The sequence below is a fragment of the Tiliqua scincoides genome, chromosome 2 (assembly GCF_035046505.1).
Source record: "Tiliqua scincoides isolate rTilSci1 chromosome 2, rTilSci1.hap2, whole genome shotgun sequence".
NCBI classification, from domain to species: Eukaryota; Metazoa; Chordata; class Lepidosauria; order Squamata; family Scincidae; genus Tiliqua; species Tiliqua scincoides.
Genome location: NC_089822.1, coordinates 2,866,479 through 2,889,905, shown reverse-complemented (window position 1 = coordinate 2,889,905; position 23,427 = coordinate 2,866,479). Strand labels below are relative to the sequence as shown.

Genomic DNA, 23,427 nt, shown 5'->3' with positions numbered 1-23,427 from the left:
AGCTTGCTGGAAGTTGAGGGAGGCTAGAGTAGCCATTTGGAATTTTAAAAGCAATGATCTTCAGAAACAGACTGGCAGCCAGTGAAGCTGGTATTATAATGGAAATAATAATTATGGTTATATTTACCAGAAAACCAGCACAACTGGTGAAAAGGGCCTCTGGGTGCCATCACCCCGCTCTGCTAGCAGATCAGAAAATGGCCAGGCTGGCAGCTCCAATTGGGCAGCTCCAGACTGAGGAGGAGCCAGGCCTGAGCCAGGAGCTGGGTAGAAATCCCCCCACTAAACAACTGGCTTGGTGTGGAGAGAAAAGTGCCCATGTCCTACAGTCGGAGTGCTTGGTCTGAGATTCCTGCTATGACAGGTGTGGATTTTGAGCTGGAGTGAGTGCCCAATTGGTGAAGGGCACAGTTTGTTTCAAGACCCTCCTTTCCAGCAGACTGGCATCGGTCAGGCTGGTGGTGTCCATGCTTTGGGCCACAGCTGGCAAATCTCCAAAATGGGGGAAGCACACACAGCTATGGACCTCTTTAGGACAACTTAATTTGTTTAAATGCATGTGAATGAGCAGATCTCCCTTGTCTAGCAGACAGCAATTCTAGTGGGCCACAGCAATAAGCCATGCTTAGTCTAAGGCTGATGTGGACTGACTACAGTCTTGGTTGATCCACTTTTTCTTCCTAGACCCTCCCACGGTCCACTGAGACATTTCAGATTTTCAGAGCAAAGAGTGCTTTCTTCGGATACCTTAACAGCTGTGACCAAGCTCGTTTGGGTGACGTAATCCCACAGATGCATGATCACAGAAGTGCATAACAGTTGCTTTTCTGGCTCAGACAGCAAGGGCCCCATGCCCTGCATTTTTTTTCATGAGTCCCAGCAGGCAGTAGGTAGTCCTCTGGCTCCACCATGTGGAGCCTTACCATGGTGTAAGGGGAACTGACAGCCCATCCTGGAAGATATTTGAAGCTCACACGGGCTGTGTGTTTTCCCCACAACAGGAAGTCATTGAAGAAGAGCCGCTGGGGTCATTTTCCATTACGGTCCTTCACCAGGCCATACTCACCATCAACTGCCTGACGTATGTACTGGGGTTTTGCGCGATCGCCCTCTTCTTGGGCTTTCTGGTCAGGCTGCTCTTGTTTGCCAGAGCTAGGAGGCCATTTCCCTAGCAGTTACCCTCCTCCACTCCTCTACCCTCCAGCCGAGCCTGTTTGTTAGGTACAATCATGAGCTGTTGTTGGACAAATGTTGGGGCCACAGTCCTGTCTCCTGCTACCACTGCTGATTCAGCCACACCAAGAAGGCGCACACTGCATCCTATGGTGGATGCAGGGGGGTGCAACCCCAAGGCAAACAGGATATACCCCTGCATAAGCCCTTGGGCCACTTTGGGGTCTCCTTAGACATACACCACCTATTTTGGTGGAATATGTCCAAGGAGGGGAAAGGGGTGAGGAGTTTTTTGAAAGAGCAGATAAGATCCAGCATGCACCATTAACGCCGGATCCATCCCTTCCTGCCACCTCCTCACCCCCCTGTTTCTTGCCCTGGAATGCCCAGCTCCACCCCATCCCTGCCCACAATACCCCAGCACTTAGCACTAGCACTAGCTTGTCTGCCACTGCCATCTGCAGCCGCTTCAAACTACCACTGGTGGTGTGCTGCTGCCTGGCCTGTTACAACAGAACTCTGTTGGGATTGGGCTGTGAGTGTATTCCTCAGTGGCATAGCTAGAAGGGGTGTGAAGTACTAAGTTTGGCAGGCGCCTGAATGGGCCGTGCAAGCAGACCCTCACCTTCTGAGCCATTCAGGGGGAGCAAAACGAAGGCATTTGCCTCTTCTCTGGGTCTTCATTGGCATTCACTTCCATTTTGCTCCCACTGCCCAGAATGGCTCTGAAGGGGGGGGCACCTCTTGTGGTCTGGAAGGAGTGCTCTACTCTCTGCCTCCTTCCACTGCTCATCCTGTATATTTATAAATAAAGCAATTACTTTATTGCAAACACACCCTCAGCCCCCTCCCGTGCTCTCCTGTAAAGGAGCCGGAATCTGGGTTGTGCTGCCCCCGGCAGGGAAGAGGTTATGAGCACCTAACAGCCCCTCCATCTTCTTCCCTCTGCCTTCTGTTCTCTTCTCAGTTACTTGAAGCCCCCGATGGACTTGGAAGTCAGGTCTGATCTGGTGAGCAAAAGCGTCCAGAAGGTTTTTTCTCTGCCCTCCCTGAAGATGACCAAGCTGAAAGCGGGCAGCCCCACACACCCAACACAAACGCAGGTAATGCAGCCGCCCTCCTCAGGGAATCCAAGCAGAGTGAAAGGGGATCACCCCCTGAGGCTTCAGTGGGCTGGGACTGTGGCCAGATGAAAGGAGTGAACTGAAGCGGTTGTCACCCTTTTCCCTGGAATTCCCATCCTTTTCATCCAGATGATGTCCCGGTTAAACCATTGTGTCGGCTGGAAAAGAAAGAGGGGCAGGAGTGGGTTCAATTTCTGGTGGCTTTCCTTTATTTTCCTGAGGAGAGGGATCAATGCAAAATGAAAATGGGGGGATGTTTTATTTGGTTTTACTTGCAGAATGCATAAACCGCTTTCCAGATTGCATCTCCAAAGTGGTATGCAGTAGAAACTATGAAATTGGGGCTGCACTCCTGGATGCACTTTCCTGGGAGTAAGCTCCATTGAACTCAGTGTAAATTGCTTGTGCGCAGCCATCTCACTCAGTCCTGTCATCCTTAGGGCCTGCTCACGCCTCCTGCAGAAAAGTCTTGTGATTCTGCTGAGTCTGACAGCTTCTTCTTCTCTTCCTGCAGGATTTCTATCAGCAGACCATCGGTGTCTGCAACACCATGCTCATCAACCTGCTGTCAGAGATCCCCAATATCAATACGTTACAGGATATCCTGGTAGTAAGGAGCAATTAAGATGTTCACAGAGAAAGAACAGCAACTTCCCGTTAGCAGTTTGTCTGAATGTGTGAAGGAAGCTGCCTTCTGCAGAGTCACATCCTTGGTCCTCTTGCCCAGTGTGGGCAACACTGGCTGGCAGCATCGCTCAGGGATTGTAGGCAGAGAAGGATCTTTCCAGCCCTTTCTAAAAATGAATCAGTGGTGAAGGTCGAGGGGGTGCAAATCCCTGAGTTTTGCAGGGAGCCTCACCACAGTGTGCAAGCCCCTCCCCCCTGCCCTTCGGAGCTAGGCAAATGCCTCCATTTTGCTCCTCCTGCCCAGAGTGGCTCTGAAGGGAAGGGAGAGTGGCCACTTGCAAACTGTGGTGAAGCTTCCTGCAGAACTCAGAGCTTTGCACCCCCTCTACCTACGCCACTGCTGTCAGGGATTGAACCTGGACCTTCTGGTCACAAAACACGGGCTCTGTCACTGAGCTGAGGCCGCTCCCTCCCACTTGTGGCCCCTTCTGCTTTCTTTGGGAGGCTTACAGCCCAACCCTGTCTTCTGGCCTCCACCAGTGGAATGCGCATTCCAGTGGCAGAAGTGCCAGGACCCAGCCAGCTGTGCTTTGCCCTTATGTCGTTGCACTCCACTGGTGAGTGCAGTGAAGTTACCAGCGCAGTCGCTGGTGGCAGTGTGCACAGGCCGATGGTGAGGCCACTGTCACTAGGGCAGGTGAGTTGCTGTTGGGGGCTGGCAGAGGTAGGGATTGTAGAATTTCCGGGGAAGGGGAGGAGGAACTGGGGGGGAGGAGGAGGCGGGATGGTTCTGGCAGCACTGGATCCTATCCCTTCCATTTCAGACCTCCCTGATACTTCCCTCTACTCAGATATATGCCACTAAATGAGTTTGCATACGTCTGAGGATACCCACTGGCAGTGGGGGGGCCTGCCAGGAGAACAAGTGCGAAATGTTTTTACCTACCTCCTGCAGGCTCACCAATCACCCTCCTCACCTTTGTAGCATGGCTACCTTTGTGCTGGTGGCAGGGGATAGGATTGGGGTCTTGGCGCAGTTCAGGCAGAGCTCCCGAGTCTCTTCCTTTCGGACACTGACTGGGCTGCGCAGTTTTCATGCCTCAGCCAAGCAGTGCTGAGTCGCTTCCCTCTTCTTTTTTCATGCTTTTATGGCAAAGTGTTGTGGGCAAGTAGGGGCTATGCAGGAGCATTTGCCTGCCTGTATATTTTACAAGGCTAACAAGTGATTTAAAAAAAAAAAAATCCCAAAGCCAAGAGTGGAATACTCTCTTAAGACCAACTAGAAGATCAAAAAGTTGTGAGCAGTTCCAAATTCTGGACCTTGTGACATCTTAGTTAATCCTCCTAAACAGACCACCCTACTTGGACTTTGGGATTTTGTTTCCTAATGGACCAATGCGGCTGCCTGTGATTTGCATCTTATTAAAGAAATCTTAGGGTCAGGCATCACTAGGCATTCACCTAATGAATGACTGCATGGAGTATTGCGGCGCCTAATGGGATAGTGACAACAAGGAGCACCTCCCCCTTTTCACAGAAAACAGATGAAAGGGTCTAAACCAGGGGTTGGAACCTTTCCAGCCAAGGGGCGGGGCATTCAGTGATGATGTAATCACATCATTGCTGAGCTTCTGTGTTGCTGAGCTCCTGGAAGTGCCTGCGTGGAGCTTGGCCTCCCGCCCAATTTGCTGTGCACCGAACAAGGAATGGCAGAGCCGCCTGGTCAGTTGCCCTGCAGCTCTGTTGTTCCTGTCCTGCCCAGCAAATCGAGCAGGAGGCCAAGACTCCCAAGCCGAGCTCCGCATGGGTCAGAAGACTTTGGTAGCAGGCTGGACCTGGGCCGTAGGTTGCCAACCCCTGGCCTAAATTCCGATGGTTGCTGTGAGGACAGGGAGGTCAAGTCTTTCCTCTTGTGCTGTTTTCCAACACAAAATCTCCAACCCCCACCCAACCCTGTTTGCTCCCAAAATGGCTACTGGCAACACACCACTGCTGGCTGCCATTATGTGAGAACTGGAGGTGTTTTCACAGTTACTTTCTGACAGAAGGAGGTAGTGGTGGAGGTGATTGGGGGTGGAGGATGTCACCACAGCCAGTGCCATGCAGATGTACAGCTATGAACTGGATAGGCACCGTATTGTAGGCACAGGCTGTTGGTGTCAGCTGGGGCAGCTATCCAATCTGCAGCACCCAGCATCTCCACCGCCTCCTTCTGCCACCAGGTTCATCCCACCCTCCTCCCTTTGCTTCCAGAAGCATGTCCTGTGTTGATGGCATTGAGGTCATGTTGGGGAAGCAGCACCCCTCCTCCAGTTTCAACCAATATCCTTTCCCGTGCCCCATCCTTTTGGCAACCCGACCATGCACATGACCTCTGCAGTTGTATTTTTCCCCCAAAGCACACAAATGACTGGATTGAATCCCAGAAGAGCTACGAGCGAGAAAGGGCTGTTAGGACCACCCAGCAGCTGCTGAAGTTTGTCTCTGAACACCTGGATTTTGATGTGAGTATCATGGCCTCTTCCATAAATTTGTCTAACACTTTTGTAAAGAGTTCTGAGTTTATCCTATTGGCATTACATTTAATTCCGTCCTTCCTCCAGGCAGTTTAAGGATAGGGTGGCAGATATCATTTTTCCCCTCCCGCTCGGTGGTGTTACTCTTAACAACCCCGCAAGGTAGATTAGGCTGCGAGAAAGTGACTGGCTCCACATCACTGAGTGAGCTCCGTGGCTGAGCTGACATTTGAGCCCAGGTCTCCCCACTTCCTGGTCTAGCCATTACCTGTGCTGATTTTCTTCATAGAATACCTCAAAGGTCATTTTCTGGCTCATTGTTTTATATTCCGTGTCAGCCATCTGCACATGACGTAACTGGCACAAGTGATACAAGATACAATACAAAATACTTCTAATAAATTCAGATAATGCAGAGGTAATGCTAGTGTTACCAAAAAGGGCTGTTTTGTTTAGGGGAATTAGTATATTAGCCTTTTGGAAACTTTTAGGATCTCAGGCTGGATAACAAGACAGCGTAGAGCAAAGAAATCCCTTGTTTAGCTTAAAGAGGAGACTTGGGAGAAAGATAACTTTCAATCAAAGATTATATTTTTATTACAAAACACACAAAGGTAAACATAATACACATTTCTTGGTTCTAGTACTTGAAAAATGTACCTAGTTTTTATGGTGGTTGCATGTGCTATGTATTTTGGTGCATCCGAAAAGGAATTCAGAAACAGATAGGTTGTAGGGAAGGATTTTAGGGGTTCCTTAATCTGCTAAACCCAGTTTGCTAACTAAAGATGGGGGAAGAAGGGAAGAATAGATAGGGAAGAAGGGAAAGAGTTTTAGACGCAAGATATATTTACCTGTCCCGGGGAGCAGTTGGGGGAAGAGTACTATGTAGGACCACTCCCTTGGAAGGGCAGCCAGAGAGAGAGAGAGAGAGAGGCATGTGCTCGGAGCTTCCTCTTAAGGGGTTGTGTCTGACCTAGAATGACCCGGATGTGTCGTAGTGCTGGTCTAGATATGCATGCTCAGTATACACACAGGTAGTATGTAAAACAAAGGGTGGAAGGGTCCAGAAATCAGCTATCAGCAAAGCCTGACTCTGGGGGAGGGGGGAGTAGCTTGCTTCCTGTTGCTACTGGATTTTGGAGATGTAGCTTAATTTAGTTAACAATAGGTGATAGACTTTGCTGCCAAGGTCCTCTTCCCTTAAGGTGTTTGCATATTCAGTGATTGACTTAAACAATAAAGACATTTCCAGTGTCTCTAGAGAAAATGAGTCTTTCCAGACTGAAGGTGGCCAACAACATGAGAAATGAGTAAGCTTATGATTTGATTCCTTTTGTGGCCTGTAAGAGAAGTTTTAGGCCTGCATTTTAGTCCAAAATTCATAACCAGACATAAAAACACAACATGGAAGGGAAAAGGGGATTTTCAGGTAACACTAGTGGGAAAACCTGATGTAGTGAGAGAAGGGACTTGGCCTGAGATTGCTAGAGTAGTTGCCAACCTATTGGAACCAGCATACAGTCTGAAGGTTCCTTTGGACCTGTGGTTCCCAAATGTTTTCAGAGCACTGTTCACTTGGTGCCATAAACTCATCCCCAGTGCCATCTCCTGTACTCTATAAAAAGCATAATTCAAAACCGTGGTTTGCAGAACCCACTAAGGAGGATGATAACAGTAACATTCAGAACTAAACATTTAGAACATTCAGAACTGTTGCTCAGAATCCAATTAAGTTTATTTAATACTTTTATTCAAAATGCAACTAAAACTTTTTAATTTATGGAACAAAATGGATGAACTTGATCCTGTGGCATAGCTAGAAGGGGTGCAAAGCACTAGGTTTTTGCAGGGAGCCTCACTGCAATGTGCAAGCAGCCCCTCCCCCTACCCTTTGAAGCCGTTCCAGACCTCTAGAGCAAAACGGAAGAGTATGCCGACCATCATCTGGTTACTGCACTAAGCATGCGCCTCGTTTTGCTCTAGTTGCCTGGAATGGCTCCAAAGGGGGGGAGGGGCTGCTTGCACACCATAGTGGTGCTCCCCAAAAAAACATAGTGCTCTGCACCCCCCTCTAGCTACGCCACTGACTTGATCCAGTGATACCAGCTTTTCAAAGTCTAATACACATTGAGCAAGATGGACTCTCAGGCAGGTGTGTGAGGTCCAGTGACTCCTGCAAAGCACTGCCATCTCTTGCAGCAGAACTCCCAAAACGGCCACCGAAGGAGCTCTGTGTGCTCCATTGGCAACCACTTTACAAAATAATTTTACAATTTCTGCTGCTGTAAAGTTCCTGTTCACGTTCAGTTCGTCTCCCTCCAGCGTGCAGGCCTGTTGCTTGCATATCATGTCGCTTTGTTAGAGCAAGTTTAAAGCAAGGAGCACCTGTGCTTCCTTCATGATTATATAAAAAATAAGGTAATGTAATTGGCATGTTGGGGTGGGGGCTGTTATTTTTATAGCATTCTCCTGTATCCTTGGTTTCCTTATCCACTGGGGGGGGGATACAGGGACACCCCCCCCCCTGTACTTCACTGTTCAATAAATTTTTAATGCAATGCATGGGCTTGATGAAGTGATACCAGTTTCCCAATGTCTTATTTAAAGGCACTTAGCAGGAGTCTTAAATCACCAGTTTTAATAACCTGGAGTAGATTTATTTGCTTGATGATCTTGGAGTCCCTTCGAGAATCCAGTAATTATTCTGATGCCTCCCTTTCAGATCAGCCAGGAGTTCTACCTGCTGGGACAGCTGTTGGCACTGCTGGCCCTTCACATCAATGACAGTGTGAAAGACATTGGCCAGCAGGCAGCGGAGGCCCTTTACTACCTCCACTACATCACCATGAGCAAAATGGGTGAGGCCATGCCGGGGGATCTTGCGTGGCTTGTCAAGTGTGTAACGCGGCATGCTGGGAATGGTGCTGCCTGCTCCCTACAGAAAGGACAGCCCGTTCAGTCTTGCGCCGCTCAAGAATTTGTGGTGATTTTGGAGGTGGAGTTGTGTGAGGACACTGAGGTTGTAGACCGAAGGTTTGCTCTGATTAGCCCTTTTCCTGGAATGTGACTCAAGGAACTGCGTGGGAGGGGCAGTGGTGGCTCCTGCATCTGGGAGCGCTGAAGCAAACACCCTATGAAGGCCTCAGTGGCGTACTCCCCACTGCTTCGTAAAGCACATGTATACATACCCTACACTCTCTGTTCTCCCACCCAAGGTGCCTGGCAACCAGGCAGAAAGTGGGCTCTGGGTCTCCTTCATGTTGAACCCCCACAGCGATGCTGCATCAGGGGCAGGGCATTCAGGAATTGTAAAACAGCAGCAGGGGAAGAAGAGGATGTCTCTTGTGGCTGCTTCTACCCACTGCATTTTGTAAGCCAGCCAGGGCCCCCAAACCCAATGGGAGTCTTACCATAGGCCATGGGGAAGAGACAGAAGCAGTGTGAAGCCTTCTCTTCCTTCCTTCCTCTGGCACTATGGAACACTTTGCAGATGCCCTAGTTCCCAACGCAGCAGCAGGAGAGAAAGCATCTTGGAATTGTAAAGTGACCCCGGGGGAACAGGGTGACCTTCTGCAGCTGCAGCTGGTTCCCTGCAATCATCAGTAAACATCTCATGGGTGAACCCTCATTGTTTCAGGGGTGGACCAGACATGGTTGTGGGCCCAGGTGTGGGTGTGGGCCCCTGGCATGTGCCTATAATGCCCCATCTTTAGAGCTGCCCAAGGAAGAGGTCGCATCACTCCATATTCTAGAACAGGGGTAGGCAGACATTTTGGCAGGAGGTCCCCATCATCTCTCTGACACTGTCGGGGCCAGGAAAAAAAGAATTAATTTACATTTCAGAACAGAAACACATGGAGACATAAGTTGTTCAGAGGCTGTGTGTGTATGTGGGGGGAGGGGTAAAATAATGCCCAGGGAAAAGCCGAAAACACATGGAGACTATAAAAGGCCTTGCTCCAATTTGACCCACAGCTCTTGTCTGGCGGTTGTGACTAGCAGTCACAGGCCAGCATGGGCTCCAACAGTCCCTGATGGACCACAGGCTCATGGGAGACTGGGAGACTGGGGGCTCTCTGTGGGCCAGATTGGGGACCCCAAGGACTGTAAATGGCCTCTGGGCCAGGGTTTGCCCACCCCTCTCCTAGAGGTAGGTTTACAACAGATATGTTTTATCTCAGAGACCCAAAAACCACCTCAGAGGAATGATCCACTTCTGGAACAGGAGCAAGAGCTCCCCTTCCAGAACGATGAAGCAGTTGGGTTGCCCAACTCTTTTTTGTCTTATTTCTATGCATTAGATCAGAGGTGCCCAAACGTATGGCCCTCAGCAATTCCCAATCCAATCTGCAGGGAGCCCCAGTCTCCAATGAGCCTCTGGCCCTTAGGAGACTTGCTGGAGCTGTGCTGGCCCAATGCAACTGCTCTCAGCGTGAGGGTGATTGTTCGACCTCTCGCATGAGCTGTGGGACGAGGGCTCCCTCCACTGGCAGGCTCCCTCCACTGGGATCTTGGGGTGGTGGTGGACAGGTCGATGAAAATGTCAACCAATGTGCGGCGGCAGTGAAGAAGGCCAATTCTATGCTTGGGATCATTAGGAAGGGTATTGAGAACAAAACGGCTAGTATTATAATGCCGTTGTACAAATCGATGGTAAGGCCACACCTGGAGTATTGTGTCCAGTTCTGGTCGCCGCATCTCAAAAAAGACATAGTGGAACTGGAGAAGGTGCAAAAGAGAGCGACTAAGAAGATTACGGGGCTGGGGCACCTTCCTTATGAGGAAAGGCTGCGGCGTTTGGGCTTCTTCAGCCTAGAAAAGAAACGCCTGAGGGGGGACATGATTGAGACATATAAAATTATGCGGGGGATGGACAGAGTGGATAGGGAGATGCTCTTTACACTCTCACATAACACCAGAACCAGGGGACATCCGCTAAAATTGAGTGTTGGGAGAGTTAGAACAGACAAAAGGAAATATTTCTTTACACAGCATGTGGTCGGTCTGTGGAACTCCTTGCCACAGGATGTGGTGACGGCATCTGACCTGGACGCCTTTAAAAAGGGATTGGACAAGTTTCTGGAGGAAAAATCCATTACGGGGTACAAGCCATGATGTGTATGCGCAACCTCCTGATTTTAGAAATGGGCTATGTCAGAAGGCCAGATACAAGGGAGCGCACCAGGATGAGGTCTCTTGTTCTCTGGTGTGCTCCCTGGGGCATTTGGTGGGCTGCTGTGAGATACAGGAAGCTGGACTAGATGGGCCTATGGCCTGATCCAGTGGGGCTGTTCTTATGTTCTTATGTTCACTGCTTGCTGTTTCACATTTGTGATGCAGAAGTGGCAGCAACGGAAAGGCCGGCCTTGCTTTGTGCAAGGCCTTTTATAGGCCTTAAGCTATTGCAAGACCTTCATTCATTCATATAAGTTCCATCTCTAATACATTCATTTATTTAAATTTATTCAAATTTGAAATGTGAATTAATTCTTTTTTTCCCAGCCCCCAGCACAGCATTAGAGATATGATGTGGCTCTCCTGCCAACAAGTTTGGACAAACCTGCATTAGATGGATGGACTTGTTTTCACTTGTCCCACCTCACAGGCTCCCACCCCCAAACAGTGCCCATCATGTCTCCCAGTTCACATCCCACAGAGTACTTTGGTGCAGCTGACTGACCTGCTTGTGATGTGCAATCAAGCATAAGCTGCTGCAGGGGTCTTTGAAGCTGGCTATCAGGCTAGCAATGTTTTGAAATGCAGGGGAGGAAAAGACTGATGCTGATTTTCTCTCCCTCCCCCCCCCCAATGCCATTTACTTAGCCAGGGAGATAGAGATGAGACGGAAGAATAAGAAGGGGATGGTTGTGAAATGGTACCGAGAAGATTTTTTCATTTCGGGGCCCTCTGTCTTTTCCAACAACATCTCCAAAGTGGCAAAGGTAGTACCATAACGTCTTCTTTGTTGACCTTTCCTCTTGCCATCTCTTTCGCTTCTGATGGCTTTGGGATTTGTCTGTGTCATTCCTTCCTCTCGAGTCCGGAGAGCCAGAGCCAGACCTAGACCAAACTGTACCCCGCTGAGGAGCACTTTCAGCAGCCCGCTTCAGCTTTTGAATACATTGGCATTTTACTGCATTATTAGTCCTTTTCATGACTTGGGTGCGCAATCTGCATGCGTGAATTATCCCTGTCGTTCAAGGTGATACACGTGCAGGCTCTGGCCTTTTATGTACAATGCCCAGGTATAAGTAAATAAAGACACATATGTTTAATTCTTTATAGAAGCTTTTTAATTTTAAGAATAACTTCAGTGCCCGGGGCAGACACACACCCAGCCAGGCAGTCCGAGCTGTTTCATGGTTTACCTACATTTAAATCCAGCCCTACTTTGTTCTGATTGCAGGTTCCCGGTCTTTTGCTGGGCTGTAACATTTCAAATTGCAGATGGACTATTGCCTCTTTGAAAGCCCATCTGCATTCCCCCCTCCCCGAAAGTCAAACTAGAGTATTAGGGGTTAGGGGCTTGTCTTGTACATACAGGGAGAGTTTTAATATGGAGGGACATGCAAACACCTTCACCTGCTGCCTGAAATCTTGCAGCATGTATGGGCTGTCCTGATGACTCCTTTCAGCACTTAAGCTACTTTCTTCACTCTGCATGGAGATTTTGCTTTGACTTGTGAAAAATTGTCACAAGCACTTTGGCAATGGGTTGAAGTGATCAGAGACTGCCTGTGTCCCACTTTGGGTCTCTACTAACCCCTCCAGTTTCCCCTCATGTTGGGTGGGCTGTGCCTTGCAGAGATATTCTGTGTATTTCTATTAGTGTTCTAGTAGTTTATTGGGGGGGAGGGAGAACAGAGAACAGTAAGTACTGCAGCTGCCGCAACACACCACGTAGACAACACAGTTGCTGCCCAGAATTGCTCCAATGGTGAGTGGGAGAGGCCATTTACATAGCATGTTGTGGCGCCAGCAGTTCTTACTGCTTACTCCCCCCCAGCTACACTACTGTTGTGGTCCTAGAAGCTGGCCATCAAAACTGATTGAAGTGCTTCTTTCTGCAACTTGCAGCAATTTAAGCCACAACATATTGGGATTCTCCCCCCACTTTTTCTTCTGGTGGTTGGGATTATCTTCTTTTATTTATTTATGTTGACCTCTCTGACTGACGTCTTGGAAGAATTGAAATGGTGGTACTTTTAAAGAATACACCTTTCTTTAAATCTGCTTTGAATATTGCCTTCTTGAAACGTGTACCTGTGCTAAAATCTGCAAAGTACAATTCAGAATCAGCGTTTTCAAAATTTAGTGTTCATACAAGTTTATATAGAGAAAAACTTAAAATCTGCAGCACTGTTTGGTTGTGTGTGTGTGACTTTACACACACTTTTGCCTCATGCACGTTTCTAAAGCAGATGAAGTTAGAGCAGTGATTTTCAATCTTTTTCATTTCATGGCACACTGACAAGGTGCTAAAATTGACAAAGCACAACCATCAGTTTTTTGACAGTTAACAAGGCACACCTTTCTGCCCTATAACCCGACTAACAAATACGCAATAGCCCTACTAACAAATGACCCACCCCCAAACTCCCACAGCACACCCACAGACCACTTGCAGCACACCAATGTGCCACGACACACTGGTTGAAAATAGCTGGGTCAGAGGATTAAAATCGGGGCTTGATCCAGATCTACTGCCAGAGGCTGACTACATAAGAACATCCTGAGGGCCTGGATGGAACCCACACCCTCTGGTCATCAGGCACATCCTGTCAGGTCAGCTGGTGGGGCCTGGATAAGCATTATACACCAGATGTAACTGTGTGTTCCAGGTGTGCACCTGAAATGGCATCAGGTGCATTTTTAGAAAGCCAGCTTTTGCACCCACAACATCACAGGTGAACATGTCTTAGCACCACTTGCAAAGGCACCCCTGGGAAGCATATTGATCATGAAGAGTGTGGAAACCCTGACCCTTCTCTCTTTCTTCTTTGTGCCAGGCTTTTGGTGAGCACCTCTCCCCCACTCAAATCTCACAGCTTGCGCTCAGATCAATAGACAATCTCCCAAACGAAGACAAAGCCATTTCTCAGGGAGCAAGTGTGCTGCTGAGCTCCTTCTTGGAGGAATGTGGGATGGACATCGAGGATGTAAGAAAACGAACTGGGGGGGGAATGGGGTTTTCTATACCTAGAGCCTTCATTTGGGACATAGAATTAACTTCTGGTAGAAGGATAGGATGTCTGCAGCCTGGAGTTATGCTTTCTCCAGAACCCACAGACCCAAATGATGTGTTATGAGGAACTAGCAGCAGTGGCTAACTTGTGTCTCCCCCATCTTTAAATGTGATGTATGAGGGGGTATCACCATGCTTAGAGTTTCTACTACTCCACTTCATTGGCTGCTGTTGGCCAGGGCTGGAGGAACTCTGGGAGCAGTGACATCGTACAAGATGCTTTCTTTCATTAAATGCTTCCTGGGGACACTGAGGGAGGTGGAGGTTGTGGCAACCACTCATTTTTTAAAGCATGTAGCTTGGGTCTGAGCCATTGCTACTCAGTCCACTAGACCAGGGGTGCCCAAACCCCGGCCCTGGGGCCACTTGTGGCCCTTGAGGCCTCTCAATGCGGCCCCCAGGGAGCCCCCAGTCTCCAATGAGCCTCTGGCCCTTCAGAGATTTGTTGGAACCCACACTGGCCCGATGCAACTGCTCTCAGTGTAAGGGCGACTGTTTGACCACTCACGTGAGCTGTGGGATGAGGGCTCCCTCCACTGCTTGCTGTTTCACGTCTGTGATGCAGTAGCAGCAGCAAAGGAAAGGCCAGCCTTGCTTTGCGCAAGGCCTTTTTATAGGCCTTGAGCTATTGCAAGACCTTCATTCATTCATATAAGTTCATCTTTAATATATTCATTTTTGTAAACTTATGTAAATTTATTCAAATTTTAAATGCAAATTAATTCTTCCCCCCCCGGCCCCCGACACAATGTCAGAGAGCTGATGTGGCCCTCCTGCCAAAAACTTTGGACACCCCTGCACTAGACTAAACTAAAACCACTTTAAAAGCCATGTGGAATCAAAATGGGTCCACAGCCCATTTGGAAACTGCAAGCATGGCGGAACTGACAGACATGCCCCAATAAGCAATTCCATCCTGGCACCAGTGCAGAGAAGGCCCTGCCTCTGGTCCCTGCCAAAGGTATTTTTGTAAGTGGTAGACCAGATGGCAGAGTCTGATATTTGTTTGTTTATTCCCATGCCTTTATTTATTTATTCCCATCCCTTTCCCATGCCAAAACAAATGCCCAAACTTTGAGCTGTATCTCCCTGGTGAGCCGCAAAAACCAACCAGGGGAACAATGGAATCCTCACGAAAAACCCACCACCCTACAACGATGTAGCTAGAGGGGTGCAAAGCGCTAAGTTTTGCAACCACCTGAATGCACTATGCAAGCGGCCACTCTCCCTCCACTTTACAGCATTTCCAGGTGGTGGGAATGGTTTGGTGTTGCACTTAGTGCTTTGCACCCCCTTTAGCTACACCACTGCTGCCCTATACAATGTATAGGATTGTAGACGTAATTGGGAGCTGAGGCCAATGGCCCAGGGGTCAAGGAGCCGCTAGTTAAAAAAGTTTGGAAATCATTGCCTTCGGGTGCTAGCAGTGCTTGACACAACTCAGTCCTATATCTGTAGGTAACTTGGTCCATATAGGTGAGACTGAGACTTTTAGAAGTGTAGGACAGTGTAATTACTTCATTCCTAGGGTGTGTTCCAAGTTCTAAATTGTTACAGTAAGATATATGGAGTTATTGTACAGTGTTACTTTCCTTGTGAAGAGAGTTCCTTGTGAACTTTCCTCCTGGATGCGCATTGTGGTGCTCAAGTGATGCACACTGGGGGAAAAAATCCCAACTTCACATATACACTGATGGGATCTGACCTGCCAGGATGATCCAGGAAAGAGTTCTTGGGGTTGTGATGGACAGACCCATGGAAGTGTTGACCCAGAGTGCAGCAGCTGTGAAGGTGGCCAGTTTCATGCTAAGACTCATTAACAGGAACACTGTGCCTGCTCCATCTAGCTGGGTGCCCAGGCTTGATTCAGGCGAGGGCTTCAAGCACCCCAGAGTTGCAGCACTTGCTCTGTTGACCTGGGCAGAGCCTGTTGTGTAAGGCTTTGTTGGTTCTGGGGAAATCTAATTTCCCATTCATGCATTTGAAGCCCCACCTAGCAATGTGGCTGCCCTACCCAACAGGATTCCACATGCGTGCCTGTGTTCATTGCTCAGTGCTGGTACACGAGCTTTGTCCGCAACAAGTTCCAGGCTCAAACCTGGTGTGTCCAAGCAGGCCAGGGAACAACAACCTTTCTCTGAAACCCTGAAAGAGTGTAGACAGTACTCAGGTGCAGTGGCATAGCTAGAGGGGGCGCAAAGCACTAAGTTTTGCAGGGAGCCTCACCACAGAACGCAAGTGCCACTCTGGGCTGTGAGAGCAAAACGGAGGCAGTGCCTCCATTTTGTTCTTGTGGCTCAGAATGGCTCCAGAGGGAGGGGAGGGGCCACTTGCAAGCTGCTGTGAGATTCCTTGTAAAACATAGTGCTTTGCACCCCATTTAGCTATGCCACTGGCTCAGTGAATCAAGATTAAGGCAGAGGTTTGTCTTCACGTAATCTACCAGCAGAGGATAATATTAATTTCACTGGGCATTTGTCTGCCTCCTTTCTACCATCTGAGAGGCCCCCAAGGTGGGTTGTGCAGAACACAGTTTGCACAGCAGGTAGTGATGGTGATCTTGTCTTGCTGGCTTCCCTTCTCCTCTTCCTCCTTTTCACATGACAGTTGGTGCTGCAATGTGAAGGGGGAGAGGCACGGGAGAGGTTCAGCTTTGAGTGAGCCTGTGATCTCATGAAGTTAATCCTAGTCTACTAATGCTCCTGCCACAGTACATTTGTTATTAATTAAGCTGCTGTATTAAGGTTGTTTTTGTTGCAACAGACTGACATAAGTTATTCCTCTGGAAGTTTGCAGTGTCTGCTTATCAATGGTGTCACTAGGGTTCGTGTCACCCAGTGTGGGATACCAGCGCGTCACCCCCCATGCAGTGGGCGGGACAATACCCCAGGTGGTGGGCATGGTGATGTACCATCACTCCGCCCCCACTGGTTTTTTGCCTGTACCTTTAGATGGAACAAAGATAGAACACATTCTGTATGAAATTACGCATTGATTGGTTTATAACATGATGGTATTATTCCTCCAAATTGTGATTTTAGTTATTTTGGTCACTAGTAGCGTCACACACACACACACCCCAGGGTGTCAACTTACTAACACCTTAGTGCAGCAGTTCTCAAACTTTTAGAACTGGGACCCACTTTTTAGAATGACAATCTGTCCAAGACCCACCAGAAGTAATGTCCTGGTGGAAGTGACATCATCAGGCAAATTAAAATAAATAAGTATAAATAAAGTAAAAGAAATAATTAAATAAGCAGAAGCCAGCCCTGTTCCACCAAGTGAATTTCCTCTGTAGCCTGCCTGCAATAACACCCCCCCCCTTCCAAAACCAGTAAGGTTTTCAGCCCTACCCAGTGCCCAGTTCAATTTAAGAACTTCTGTTTAAACCAGATCACTGTCAGGATCCACCTGGCTTTGCAAGTCTCAAAAAAGTTCGTCTTATCAGCTGAAGCCTCTGTTTCATCCTTTTTAATGGGGGTGGGGCTGCCTTCTGGAGGACTTGTTTAGCTCCAGGTGCATAGGATCAGGACAATTCTGGTAGCCTTGCACTCTCCTTCACCTAATCTTCCACACCAACCAAGGCTCACTTGCTTACTCATGAGTAAACACGACCATGAGACTTAGTTTTGCTTTCCATAGGACTCAATACATTCATTTGCTTGGAGGGAGGGACTTCCTTCTCAGGTGTTTTTGGTGCCTGCGTTCATTGGATCAGGACTGTTCTGATGTTGTTGGATGCCTCTCATCCTACCCTTTCAGATGGACTAAGGCAAGTTCGCCTACTCGCGAGTAAACGCGCGATACGGCTCACTTTCACTTTCCATAGGGCTCCATACATTTTTGTTCTCCAGTTTTTTGGCCCTAACTTTTGATGGAAATGAGATATTTCACTCTGGTTTTTTTCATTGCATTCCGCTTGAAATTCCGCATCCAACGGTATATAATATGATGGGGTTACTCCTAACCACCGCAATTTTAGCGCATCACCCCCAGTGCGCGACACCCAGTGCAGCCCACACCCCTCACACACCCTAGTGACGCCACTGCTGCTTATTGAGAAATAGTCGAGTGGGGGGGCACAGTGGCAAGCATCCCAACAGATTCCCCCAAAGCAAAGTGCATACCCTTAGAAACTCTTCAGTCTCCTTCTTGCCTTGCCAGTTGCAAAACTCAGATTTCTGTTTTCTTTGCTGGCTATGCTCATAAAGTGCCAGACACTGTCTCTCTTGCCTTGCTCACCATGCAGTCTAACAGCAATGCTACCCCTAAGAGGTCTGCATCACTGCACAAACCCCTTTCCTGGCTGTGCATCGGCCTGGTGGCATTTTCAGACGCATGGCAATGATGTTGTACGTCATTGCCGAACTTTCGGGAGCGCAGAGCTTGAAGCTGTGTTGAGGTTGGCTTGGCATGGTTTTGAGCTACACAGCTGCATGGCCACACAGCTTAAGGGGCTCACACCCCAATCCTGTCCACACTTTCCTGGGAGTAAGCCCCATTGACTCTAATGGGACTTACTTCTGAGTAGACATGCGTAGGCTTGGGCTGTCAGTGGATACCAGCCTCCTTCAGTTAATCATCTAATGTTTTGTATCTTTTCCTTTTATACTGGAATTCCTATTTTAATATTTTTATCATTTAACTGGTCATCTCATTGTAAGCATATTTTATAATTATATTAAATAAATTTTTATTTAATATTTTATAAATATAATATTAAATTACACACACACACACACATATATAAATATATAAAAATTATATATAATTTGTCATAAGTAATGGAACTATATAAGAATTTGCATCTTCCTGTTCCCTTTGTTCATCCTTTCTTCCTTTAATAGTGTATAGACATGAAACATACAACAAAATCCTAAACAAGGAATATCATATCCTATCCATCAGGCTATAAAACTGTGGGCCAGACCTCTGTTGTTTTTTCAGCTCTGCATAGTGCCTATAAAAGTTCTGCTATTGTAAGGGGTGAGAGAAAAGGGAGGTGAGAGAGGGGAATTTATTTCATTCTTCCTTATCTACCCCTAGCTTCCCATGATTATCAAGGAAGTTTACCATCATCTCCCTCTGATTTCCGACCCAGTAACCAAAGAGGAGACACTGAAGGCCGTGTGTAACCTTGCTTCGAAGCGTCTGAATGGAGTAGTAGACGTCCTTCTGGAATGCTCGCTGGATTGTGATGAGTAGGAGTCTCAAGGAGAGGAATCAATAATCTCTCAATGAGTTTTTTTAAATGACCACCAGACAAAGGGGAGGCGCTACATTCCTGCCCAGATGTGTTCATGACCAATTGTGACCTGGATGTCTCTTAGAAACTCTTAGGAAGTCTAGTAATCTATCACCCGAACAAACGTTAGTCTTCTCCATTCTCCTTCTTCTCCTATTGACTTTCCATTCTCCCAGATTTCTCTCCTTCAGAGCACAATCCAAACTGTGCACTCAGCTGGCGCAAGTCCCTTGCAGCAACCTGGGAGGATCGCAAACATGCCTTAGAGCACCTTTGTGCCTCCTTAGGAGTCAGCTGGGCCAGCACAAGGATGTGCACCAGCTCACAGAGGCTGCATCCAGCCTCCACTGCACCAAAGCTTGGTAAGTCTGCGCTGGCTGAACTGGGCCAGCACAGGAGTCTGGTGGGTGCACGGGGAGGATGGAGAGGAGGTGAGGATTAAGCATTTCAGGGTGGAGGAGAGCAGATGGGCAGTGGGCGGACCTGTGGGCAGGTGGTGGGAGAATGGGGTGTGGAACCAGGACCTGGCAGTTATGCTGGATCCTGACCCCATTCCCAGGCAGCGTGGAGTAGCTCCAGGCTGCTTGGTTCTGCTCAAATCTGCTGCACTTCTCTTGGTGGCACAGATCCGAGTAGACCCACTGGGGCTGCAGCAGCTCTTTCCAGGATAAGGGGATGTGTTTCCCCTTGCCTTGGGCTGAGCTGCTTGCAGCCCAAAACTTATACTGGATACAGCGAAGTCCAGCCAGCCTGCCTGTTCCAGTGTAAGTTAGGATTGCACTGTCCATTAACTCAGAATCAGCATAAATATGCTGATATGTCTGAAGAGGGGAGATCAGAGAGAATGGAAGGTCAACAAAGAGCAGACTGGAGTTGTTTAGGTAAGAGATTACCAACCATTTCTAGAACCAAGCCTGGCTTGGGGTCATTGCCCCAGAGACTTTTATGTTAGGAAACTGAGCATTTGAGACATTTAGCGATGAGACATTAGGCATGATTTTCCACTGTCACCCTGTTATGATCTTATCAGCTTTCAAGGTCATGCATCTATAGCTCATCATGACCTCTTGTCATATCTCCCAACTCACGTTCCCTCACTCTCCTCCTTCTCTCCTTCCTGTTCCACTCATGTTCAGCTGAGTTGATGTAGTCCTAGCTATCACTGATCACCCAGAGAGAGTAGTTATGGTGACAGTCATCGTTCAGTTAATTGTTAGACCCAGCTTCTGTTCCAAACCAGCAATTTTCAACCACTGTTACCAATACACTGTGTCAATACAACTTGAGTTTTGGGGACAAGAGGTCCCTCCTGTTAGATTTGTATGGGTGATCATAAAAGACTGGAAGGGATATATCCTGCTGTGAGAAGGTGTGTGTGAAGCCTCCAACCTCATGGTTGCTCCCTGTGACGATAGATTAATGCAACAAACATGGGGTAAGGTCTTGCAAAAATACTTGCAGGAGCAGAGCAGAGGGCAGGTGATCATGAGCAACAGCAAAAAGAAGGGAAGGTGGAAAACAGCAATAAATACAGCAATAAGGGCACAATCCTAACCAGGTCTACTCAGAAGTAAGTCCTGTTTTGTTCAATGGGGCTTAATCTCAGGAAAGTGTGGTTAGGATTGGAGCCTAAGCTTTCTTAGTGTGGTTGAAATATTCTGACACATATTTCCTACCTTGAAAATGTCTTAGAATGAAGCAAATCCACTCTCCACGTTTTAGAATGAATATTGAGCCCTGGTCAGCCTTCCAAACACATCCACTGAACTCATGGAGGGGAGAGGGAAGCAGGTTTGCTGACTGCAATCTGATCACTACCCTACCCATGTACACATGTGTACAACTCACAACTGTGAGTTGTACATATGTAGTGCTCATACTCACTGTCAGCCTGCCGCCCTAGAACACAAAATGGGGACAATGATTTGCCAGGGACAAGTACCAGAAAGCAGAACAGTCCTTGATTATTCTGGGACTACCTTGTCCTCCTCCTGGGACAACTGGAGAGTGAATTGGCCCTGAAGCAACAGCCCAGAGCCATTTCCTGCTGACATAAGAAGCTGCTGCCTTAATTGTGTAAGGCAAATACATCCAGCCTGAATGTTGCCCTTTTGTTGTGTTTTATAAACCTGCAGCACCGTAGCAGAGATATGGAAGGCCCTGGTGTATGACCCATATTCCAACATAAAGCTTCTGAGACCACTGCTCAAAAGGCTGCAGGATGAAGACCCCAGCTCAGAAATCTGTAACAGGCGTCACAGCAAGTCTGTTATGCCTCTGGCGGTACAGAACCGCTTGGCTATTGGTCCTGATGTTGGGGAGGGGACAGGTTGGGCTGGGCTTCTGGTGGGGGTCACCAGTGCTTTGTCGCTCTGTAGCCAACTATGCTTGACGTGCACATGGTAGCGGGCAGGAAAGGTCATCTTCATGGAAATAAACTTTGCCTGCTGATGCCTGCAGATCACACAGCAGTTAAAGGCAGAAGAGGAGGTCAGGCTATATTATTTGCTGCTCTGTGTGTTGGCCGCTCTTCTCTGGCTAAGTCTGAAACAAAATTTATAGAGGGAAACGTTCTCTCAAAGGGTTCCAGATATGTGAGTTTTCTCATTTGGATCCTCAAAATTTTAACTGTTATGTGGCCAATCTGGCAATATTAATTATTCTGCACACGTTCTGTGGCTTCTGCATGTGGCTGAATTTATTTCTAAGGCTCTCTACCTCTGGCTTGCCCACCCCTCACCTTTCTTTCTCTAGGGGTGAAGAGAAACATAATATTTTTTTTCGAACTGCTCAAAGTGGGTCTCTGGGGTGAAGCCAGCTTCCTCTTGGCTTTGCAAGTAAAATGCAGGACAAGCACAGCTGTGCATGGGGGGGGGGTGGTTTCAGCCAACAGTCTGGTTTTGGGCAAGCTGCCTGCCTTTTCTTTTCCTTATAAATGTCAATGCTGCACAAGCATTGTAGCCATTCATTGATATCCTGATAAAGCATGCCAACCATGTAAACCAATCAATGTGTTCCCTAATGTGAAAGCTCTGCCCCTAATTCCAGTTGTGTGGGGGGGAGGGGCTGCCTTTAGGTGCTCAGCAGTTCTGTGTTGTCACTGCAGGTTCAAGCCATGGATTTATTATTATTATTATTAACAGTATTTGTCTACCGCTTTTCAACTAAAAGTTCACAAAGCGGTTTACAGAGAAAAATCAAATAACTAAATGGCTCCCTGTCCCAAAAGGGCTCACAATCTAAAAAGATGCAAAAGAATACCAGCAGACAGCCACTAGAACAGACAGTGCCGGGGTGAGGTGGGCCAGTTACTCTCCCCCTGCTAAAAAAAGGAGCACCCACTTGGAAAAGTGCCTCTTACCCAATTAGCAGGGGTAAATTTAGAGGTGTTTGTGAATTGAAAATGAGAATAGGGTTTCATGATGAGCCTGGTCTAGGATGAAGTTGAACATAGGAATGGTTGCCAGCTTCTTCCCTGGAACTGCTCTTATACATTTCATCTTTGTACTACAAACCCCGAAACCAACCAACCAACCAATCAGGAAATGACACTATTCTCATTGCTACATCTCATGTTTAATCTGTGCCCCACATGCAGCTATAAGTGGCACAGGAGCCCCCCCCCCCCGAAAGTTGGCAGCCCTATTATGTAGTGCTCCATGATGTCTTATATTTCATAAGGGGTGAGTGAATGTTCATTTCACAATGGCCTCTCCTGAACGCAGCTCTCCTTCTCTCACCCTTCTAGGCCACCAACGCTTTGTGTCTGATTCTGTCCTTACCTGAGGCTGCGGATGTCATACAAGGCAAATTCTCCCACCTGCTCATTGCTCTGGTCACACAGATCTATTTTGTCCTTGGGACAGGCAGAAGAGGGTCCAGAAAGCCGAGCAATGCTGATGTCCCTGTGCTCTTCAGCCCCCTGAGGTAAGAAGCTGGTCAGGAGTTCCAGCTGGAAGGTTTTTCTTCCACCTGAATGTTTGGAAACCTGCCCAGTAGCACTGAGAGAAGCTGTTGCTGGTTCCCATAGAGCCTAGACTAGAGTGGCTACATTTGCAGCTGGCTGAGCATGGGGTAGGGGGTGGCAGCATCCCACAACTGGTGTGTCCAGTGGGATCTGCTCCAAGGGAAGTTTGTCTAGAGTTGCAGCTCAGAGACTAATAATAATAACTAGGTATTTATATACCGCCTTTCTGGTCATCGGATTACTCCTTATTCAAGGCGGTTTACATGGGCAGGCATATCTAAATCCCTCAAGGGGGTTTTTACAAACATAGAGGTTCTCTTTTTCAAGAACCAACAACGTTTCAGATGGATCTTCCTGGTTTGGTCTCACGTCTGGCCTCTAGTTCGCCACACAGGCTGACACAGGCTGACAACTCCATCTCTCACATGGAGGGCAACCAAGACGCTTCTTGCTCACACCAAGAGCAGGTGGAATCACTTAGCTGGGCTTGTCAGCTGCTTCAAGGTCTCGCCATTCTCAGCCAT

The 23,427-nt window shown here is 48.0% G+C and overlaps 1 protein-coding gene across 1 annotated transcript in view; it reads left to right on the top strand.

Annotated features, from left to right (window-relative positions):
* LOC136641758 (maestro heat-like repeat family member 5) overlaps positions 1-23,427 on the top strand; it is a 57,727-nt gene that overhangs the window by 20,561 nt on the left and 13,739 nt on the right. Inside the window, exons 7-16 of the mRNA XM_066617778.1 lie at positions 1,002-1,081; positions 2,141-2,276; positions 2,812-2,907; positions 5,324-5,428; positions 8,166-8,301; positions 11,267-11,385; positions 13,453-13,602; positions 18,738-18,892; positions 21,072-21,219; positions 22,685-22,837. Coding sequence (XP_066473875.1) covers positions 1,002-1,081; positions 2,141-2,276; positions 2,812-2,907; positions 5,324-5,428; positions 8,166-8,301; positions 11,267-11,385; positions 13,453-13,602; positions 18,738-18,892; positions 21,072-21,219; positions 22,685-22,837 — 1,278 coding nt within the window. The remainder of the gene's footprint in view (positions 1-1,001; positions 1,082-2,140; positions 2,277-2,811; positions 2,908-5,323; positions 5,429-8,165; positions 8,302-11,266; positions 11,386-13,452; positions 13,603-18,737; positions 18,893-21,071; positions 21,220-22,684; positions 22,838-23,427) is intronic.